This window comes from Ochlerotatus camptorhynchus, unplaced genomic scaffold (assembly GCF_037179485.1).
Source record: "Ochlerotatus camptorhynchus isolate MF236.1 unplaced genomic scaffold, CSIRO-AGI_Acam_v1.1 ptg000077l, whole genome shotgun sequence".
Taxonomy (NCBI): Eukaryota; Metazoa; Arthropoda; class Insecta; order Diptera; family Culicidae; genus Ochlerotatus; species Ochlerotatus camptorhynchus.
In genome coordinates this window covers 9,887,935-9,896,231 of record NW_027040567.1, presented here as the reverse complement: position 1 = coordinate 9,896,231, position 8,297 = coordinate 9,887,935, and the positions used below count along the sequence as shown (strand labels likewise).

The 8,297-nt window shown below is 41.7% G+C and overlaps 1 protein-coding gene across 1 annotated transcript; it reads right to left on the bottom strand.

The window, feature by feature from the left end:
• Positions 1 to 5,843: 5,843 nt before the first annotated feature.
• On the bottom strand, positions 5,844 to 7,309 carry Ssl1 (general transcription factor IIH subunit 2 Ssl1). Its single transcript, XM_065217405.1, has 2 exons — positions 7,119 to 7,309; positions 5,844 to 7,049 (listed from the first exon to the last, which is right to left on the bottom strand). Exons 1-2 carry the CDS (start codon positions 7,175 to 7,177, stop codon positions 5,873 to 5,875), a joined length of 1,236 nt encoding a protein of 411 aa, XP_065073477.1. The 5' UTR covers positions 7,178 to 7,309; the 3' UTR covers positions 5,844 to 5,872.
• Positions 7,310 to 8,297: the final 988 nt, after the last annotated feature.

Genomic DNA, 8,297 nt, shown 5'->3' with positions numbered 1-8,297 from the left:
GAATTTAGACCTATGACGGGTAAGTTTCTGGAGGTCACCCTTGAGAAAATTCTTTTGCTGGCCTACGCATTGGAATGGCAAATAGGCAGCTATAAACGTAAGTTGTCCAAATTTTGTTACAACAGAAACCCCCAAAGTTTCAAAAACTTTGGTTTCAAATGAAGAAAGAATTTTATGTTTGATTCGTCTATGAATAATGATGGCAACGCCACCACAGGGTCCATCAAGACGATCATTTCTTTAAATCAAGTAATTTGCGTCCTTCTTAACCTTATGGGCAGGTTTAAGGAACGTTTCAGTTATAACGGCAATATGCACGTTATGAACTCTCAAAAAGTTAAATAGCTCGACTTCATTATCTTTAAGAGATCGAGCATTCCAATTTACAATATTTAATGCTTTAAAATCCATTACTGAATTTTAAAGTCATGACAATATTATTTGCAAATTTTACTCCAGTTTGAATAGCATCAAACATGGAGTTAGATTTAAGCATATCAGAAATCATGTCAATTAATGAATTCTGTAAAAATTCCATTTTGGGGGCAGTAATGCTTCCTAAGTCAAAATTGTCAAAATTTCCGTTAGAACGTTGGTTAGTATTTTGATTTCTACCCGCTGCAATAGCAGCATAGGTAGCTCCATTAACTCGCTGAACATTGTTAGCAGCGAGGGGAGTAGGTACAGATGAAACATTTGAAGCAGGGGAGATATTTGTACCTACGGGTACGAATGTAGAATTTGTTCCTCGCTGACCGTTGTTAACAGCAGAGGAATTTGTACCTGGTCGGAAACGTGGAGCGTTTCCTACCTGACGGTTAGAACGAGATTGTAGGATCGCTTTGCGAGTCTTACATTCCCAAAAATTGGATTTGTGGTTTTCACCGAGGTTTTCACCACAATTTGAACATTTAAATTTCTTAGGATCTTCCTTCACAGGACAGTCGTCCTTTGCGTGAGAGGAATCACCACAATTCATGCATTTAGCTGGCATGTAGCAATTTTTAGTTCCGTGACCCCATCCCTGGCACTTACGGCACTGAGGCTGTGAACCATTTGCCGAGTTAAATTTAACTCGTGGTTAAAAGTGACATTTCGAAAGTTATTTCTTATGTTCGAAAATCCCCGTGCTGTCGATCGACCGGTTTTCTAGCCACGGTCGTCAAAATTTAACTTCTTGTCTGTCAGAAGTAACCACGCTCGGATAGCAGGGTTAATCGATAACTTTTCATCTGTCAAATTTTAACCAAAAGTTAAAATAATCCACCAAATGATTCAGAGCCTGAGTGAGGTTTTGGAAATTTCCTCCAGTCTTCCTGAAGTGTTCCCACTTCACTCGGACATGGAGCATAAGGCTAGCTTTTTCTAAGGCCTTAAGGGGGTATTCCCAATCTTTTGCCTTTTTTCGGCCTGTTTTTCAATTAATTTTTTTTTCAAGGAAAATGAATAGTAATGCGCCTAACTCTTTGGGATTCTTGTTTATTGAACATTAAAGTTTACAAATAAATTTTTTTCGACATAAAAAAAGACATTATTGACGTCACAAAATGGCGGCAAACAGACCCCTGTTCGCCGCAAACGCCTGGACGGGCGAAGACTTTTCTCTGGAACGGCTTCATCTGAAACAGATTTCGTGATGAAATTAATAATCTGCATAAGATTCTCTGGAGCTTCTCCCGTTGGCAGCAAAAAATCTTGCAAATTAACAAAATGGCGGCCATATGAAAAAACAGGCGATTTTTAGCCCGCTTTTTTGCAGCTTTAAGGTGCTTCAAACAATGTTAAATGTTAATATTTTTGGCTGAAAGTGGGAGAAGCTCCAAAGAATTTAATAAGGAACAAAATGCGCAAAGATTCAAGTCAATATCTCTTATAGTTTTTGAGAAAAATCTTCGCCCGATAAAAAAATGTGGTTTCGAGAAAAACGCGTTTAAAGTTTTGACTTTAGTTAAAACCATTTGGGGGTTCTTACCATTAGTCAGCTATGCCTGGACACCGAATTCGCTGATCGGAAAACGGCTTGGGGGGATGAAAGTATATAGTCTAAAGTACAAAAAAACGTGAAAAAAAAATTGATTTTTTGAAAAAAAAGATCGGGAATACCCCCTTAAGGTTGTTTAGTTCACTAGGCTTGAAGTGAACTAAATAAAAATCATTAGAAATCCCGTTGCGCGAATCGCCAGGACGGGATTTCATTTTCATTTTGATTACTTGGAGTGGCACAACTCCAAGTAATTTTGCCAGTTCATCTTTGATCTGATCCAGGGATTCACCACTGGGCAGTCCTTTCATGACAACCTTGAACACACGTTCAGTTTTGGTGTCGTAAGTAAAAAATTTGTGCTTCTTCTCAGTAAGATACTTGAGAAGACATTTAAATCCGTCCAAGGTTTCAGCCAATACACGGCATTCACCCCGACGTCCAATTTGTAGAGAAAACTTAACTTTCACGAAGTTCAAAAGTTCCATGCGAAGAGCATGGAAATCGGAAGTGGTTATCACAATAGGGGGAATCTTTTCCTTCTTGGCATTAAGCCGGGAAAGTTTACTAGAATTTTTCTTGGATGATGGATCATTCTCATCATCCGTGAGCAAATCAAATTGATTACTCAAATTAATTTCTTCAGAAGGGGGGTCAAGAGTTTGCCCCTTTCTTTTGCGTTTAGGCGCCATGGCGGCAGTAAATTTTTATCCAAATCGACTTCCAAGCAGATTACTGGGAGAACATCCTTGATCCAGATGACGTTGAGGCTGCAGCGCAAACATTTTCACATGTCTTGGCATATGTCATTGACAGACACGTCCCGAAAAGAACCCACCACAAAGTGTCTCACCCTCCCTGGCAGACGACGTAGGTTGAAGTCAATCAAGAGAGTAGCAATGAGAAGATTTACGAAGTATCGCACGCTTCCTCTTAAACTACATTATGTGAGGCTGAATCACATGTACGAGCGAGTCAGTCGTGAATGCTTTCCTTTGGTTTGTTTTTTTTTTTCCGTCGATCTTGTTTTCCGTGCTGAGCACCAATGCTACCGACGTGCCAGGAAGGCAGCTCCCACACCTGGACTCTACCTATCGACCCATCAACTCATGAACCGGGGACCAACGGCTTTACTTCCCATCCGAAGGAAGGCGTGATCAGAGATGTTATGCCTCAGAACATCCCGGCGGCGCCGACTGGAATTGAACCCAGGCCTGCTGGGGTGAGAGGTAATCACGCTTACCACTACACCACCGGCGCCGTTGTCGTGAATGCTTTTCAAGTTTCCAACGAGGCTACCAGCGCAAACTTAAGCTACACCCGAAATCCTGTTGGAACTACGTGAACGAGCAACGCAGGGAATCCGGCCTCCCATCGTCTATGGAATTCAACGGAGAAGTTGCTGCCACTGTTCAGGATATATGTCACATTTTTTCCGAAAAGTTTGCCAGTGTATTCACTAACAAGATACTAACTGACGACCATATTAACCTGGCTGCCAGGAACGTCCCAGTAAACGATCAAAACGCTGGGTGCAATTGATGTTAATGCAGAAATGATTTCTAAGGCCACGACTCTGCTCAAGTCATCCTTCAATCCTGGACCTGATGGAGTTCCATCTGTATTTTTGAAGAGACATATTGCTAGCTTGTTAATTCCGCTTCTTCGCCTGTTCCGAATGTCTCTCTCAGGTGGCATATTTCCGTCTTGCTGGAAATTTGCGCACATGTTTCCCGTCCACAAAAAAGGAAGGAAACGAGCTGTGGATAACTATCGAGGAATTACATCGTTAAGTGCCGTTTCGAATCTATTCGAGCTAGTGATTATGAATCGTTGCTGTCCCATTGCAAGCAATATTTGAGTGCTGATCAACATGGGTTTACTGTCGGCCGCTCTACAACCACCAATCTGCTGTGTCTCACATCGTATATAACCGAAAGCATGTCGGATCGGGTTCAAACGGACGTTATTTATTCAGACCTATCCGCAGCATTCGACAAGTTGAACCATGCTATTGCGATTGCTAAACTCGGTAGGCTCGGTGTATGCGGTAGTTTTCTGAGTTGGTTTTGATCATATCTTACCGGTCGGCAACTAAAGGTTGCCATAGGAGATGGCAGATCAGCTAACTTCTTCGCCACATCAGGTATACCTCAAGGAAGCCACATGGGACCGTACTTCAACGACGTGCATCTGGTCATCGAAGCTCACGTTCTCACGAAAACAACAACCGATAATATTTAGCTATGACCTGCTTGGCTCGACAATCGAACGCGTGAATCAGGTGAAAGACTTGGGTGTGATCTTGGATTCGCAGCTTTCATTCAAGCAACACATTGCATGTGTTGTTGATAAGGCGTCAAGAACTTTAGGGTTCATTTTTAGGATAACTTTAAACTTCACCGATATCTATGTCTAAAATCTCTCTATTGTTTGTTTGTTCAGCGGTTTGGAACCCATACTACAACAACGGTGCCGACAGAATTGAATCTGTTCAACGTCGCTTTCTTCGCTTTGCGTTGCGTAGTTTGCTTTGGAAAGATCCGTTTCGATTTCCCAGTTACGAAAGCCGTTGTTAACTTATCGACCTAGAACTTCTCCGGACTAGAAGAGACACAAGCAGTGGCCGATATCCTGCATGGAAGGACAGATTGCGAGGCTATCCTGAGGCGGATTGACTTGAATGGTCATCAACGACCGCTTCGTAATAACCTTATGCTAAGACTGCCTCTACGTCGCACAAATTATGGAGCACACGGTGCGATTTGCGGACTGCAGAGAACATTCAACAGAGTTGCATCTGTTTTCGACATTCATCTCTCCCGTGATGCGCTTCGTCGAAAGTTTTCTTCTGTTTTTCGCCGGCAGGAGTAACTGACTATTAGATATATGCTTTTTAATGTTTTTTTTATGTTATGACCATGCTTGAATGTATTTTTTTTTTACCATAGTTGATAAGGTTAACATCATTGGGGCTTCATCCAGACTGTTGATGTAAAACAACAATAAAACAGTAAGCCAGAAGGACTTCTACAAGAAGCTTCCGGTGATATTTTCTACGAAAGCTGGAAGAGACTTCTGGGAGAACTCGAAATTATCTTCTGGGTCAAAAGAAAATACCAAGAGAAGTCTTAGCAAAAAAATTCCGATGAAAGTACAAATATTAAAATTTAGTTGTTAAACTATTATCTACTTCATAAATATTTCTACAGAAGTTAAAAAATAAACATTCTGAAGAAAAACCGCCATGAATTAAACTTATTACCTTTCTGGATTTTGAAAAAAAAAAAAACGTTACCCGATTCCCGGGAAGAGCCATCAGCTGTTCCCCGTGTCACGGGAAGTCAAACTTTGTCAGGAAATGGAAACTCTAGTCCTGATGAGAGCTTCCCTAAAACTCTCTCGACTCTCCTGAAACAAATGGAGCTGTCCTAAAAACCATTAAATTTCCCTGACGTTCCTTGGACTTGTTAAGTTTCAGATATATTTCTGATGTTTCCTTAAGTTCTCTGAACTTTCCAGAAATTCCCGGGCTCTCGAATTATAACAGAACTTGAAGAAACTGTCTTTAATTTATCGGAACTTACCCTTACAGATCTTAGAACTTACCCAACTGTCTGGACGTTTCTGAAGATTAAAAACTTCTTAAAAGTTCCTTAGTTGCTCAGGATCCTACCTAGAAGTGAATGCCTTTAAGGTTTGGAGATTTGTACTCCTTAAGGTGGAGCAGATGAGATTTTTCTTTCTAATACCCTAGGCCTTTTTTTCCTGTTTTGCGATTAAGACGAAAGCACCAAAGGCTTATTTCGGATAGCAGAGCACTATTTATTCTAATTGGATTGGATCGGTTCAAAATCTTTATTACTTCAAGCGAATCGCTTCATTTTATTTTCAAAGTATCGACAAACTATGCGGCGGGGCGACGGGTTTTCGTGCGTGCAACGCTTGCACCGAGGCCGGTATCGTCGTACATCCCACGCACGAGTGCATCGTTTCGTGTATGAAGATATCGCAATCGATGCAGAACACCTGCTGGCATGCTCCGCATTGGTATACCGTTTTTTCGGTGGCTGCATTGAACGTCTTTTGACAACCGTAGCAGATGGTGGCCTGATGTTCGTAAGGCTTTTCCTGGAAATGTGGGACCGGAAACAGGTGGTGGTACGATCGGGCCAGATGCGGAGCCGATGCCAGAGTCAATCCACACGCCGAACACTCCACCGGCAGATCGCAATACTTGCTGTAACACTGCGGACAGTGGTATCCACCTGACGTTAACTTTGAAGGTTCATCAGTGCTATCTATGTGGCACATGCACATAGTCAGCGGCGGATCCTTGCCTTCCTCCGTTTTCCCGTGGGGGAACCCCATTTTAATCAAAGAATACTCCTGCTGATTTCCCGCCTGCGGTGGATCAATATGCTGCAACAGCTGATCCTTGAAATGAGCATCGTCCAGCACCGCTCCGTAAACCCCTCCCGTCTCAGTGCACAAAAACTTACACACTCGAATCTCCGCCGACAAACTGACCACCGAACAACGGATCCCCTCCGCTTTTAGAGCCTCGATAGTGATGTGAATATCGGTCGGATCGCAAGTGGTCAAACTTCCCATCACCACCAGCACTTCCCGACTGGCATGCGATGGTACCATTTTCAACGTCTTCAGTGCCAATTCCAACCCATTCTGCAGCGAAGGCTCCCCTGTCAAATTGAGCTTATTTAAATTCGCCACCGCCTTCACATGCTTTCGACAACTGCCACCCAGCTCGGTTATCTTCTCCGCTCGCTTCGCCTTCATGGCAATCACCCCCAGCTGTGAAATTGGATTTTGATCGAAAAATTCCTCGATGAAGATATCCAAAAGCTTCAACGAGCATATGAATCTCGTTGGCTTCAAATCCGGTATGCTCATCGCTTCCGAGCAATCCAACAGGACGTACAAATGGCGCATCATTCCAAGCTTGCTGAAGCCCTTCTTCATGGCTTGCCGTTTCCGTTTGGCCTTCTGAATAATATCGGCTACCGAACCCTCCACCAAGCCATCGTCGTCTTCTTTGATTGCTTCCCTGTTTTTGAAATTAATGTACATTTTAGATCTTCCAAGCATAGGATTGCATAGATGCTTTTTTACTCACCATGTTTTCTCATAGCCGGTTTCCCACCGGTATTCCTTGATTTCGTCCTCATCGGCCATGGTAGTTTAAGATGCGCTTTTCTTTTCAGGAGGAACGGATGAATCAAAAGTTAGTGGATTTCGATTGGGCAGTAATGGCAAATACGGAGAGTTTTCCGATAAAATGGGAAGGAAATCGATGCAGCTTTTGAAACAAAAATCGTGATGCGTGTTTTTGTTGTGATTGTGATTCGGCTTGACATTTACAGAGCCGACCCCGTGGCTAATCTCAGACTGTTTTGCTAGGAGATGTATTCTGCAGTTTTGTACTAAAATTTAGAAACGCTACACGCTAAGAATAGATAATGCTAATGCAGGTTTGGTTTACCCAGATTGAGTGCGGACAAACTCAGAATCCCTAATAAACCATTTGTGGAAAAGTTCGACTATTTCGGTTATTGTTCGTTTGTGGTATTTGTTTATTAGGTATATGGGTAAATTTAAGTCAAATTAATATAAAACCAATTCATATATGGACCATATTTACCCATATTGGGATTAGAACTTTATCCATATTCTGAGATTGTCCGGTTTAGCCCAATCTGGGAAAACCAGACCTACATTTGCACGCATAGAAATCCCCTTATATCTTTTGGAAAATTTCTATTGCTGATTATTCTTTAAATGTATAATGAAATGTTTAAAATAGTCCCACATACCGCTAATGCATTTTTATAGTATCTATGTGGTTTGTCTTATGGAAGGTATGTATATGCATGTATAAGGCTGATGTTTTGGCAAAAATATATGAGTGAAACACATTAATAAAATAATTAATTTACGTTTCGTGTGTATACTATTTAAATTGTTTTGATATTGTGGTTTCTATGAATATTTAAGGCTGGCGCACAATGGATAGGTTTTCAGATTTTTTGCCAGATAATGCATGGGTTAACTGTCAAAAAACCTGAAAACGTGTGGCTTTTGAAACTCTTAACATTTCAGCTTTTCCTTGTCGTTTTCGCGCGCAAACAGTTTCACCAGCTGGATATGTTATGTAAACATGACCAGCTGTGAGCTCTAGAACAAAGGGGTCAAAAGTAAACATATGGAAGAGGATTAACCAGGTGGTTTGGAACAAAGAAGTCAAAAGTAAACATCAGACTACATTTCATGGAAACCAAGCGTTATATATCAGTGC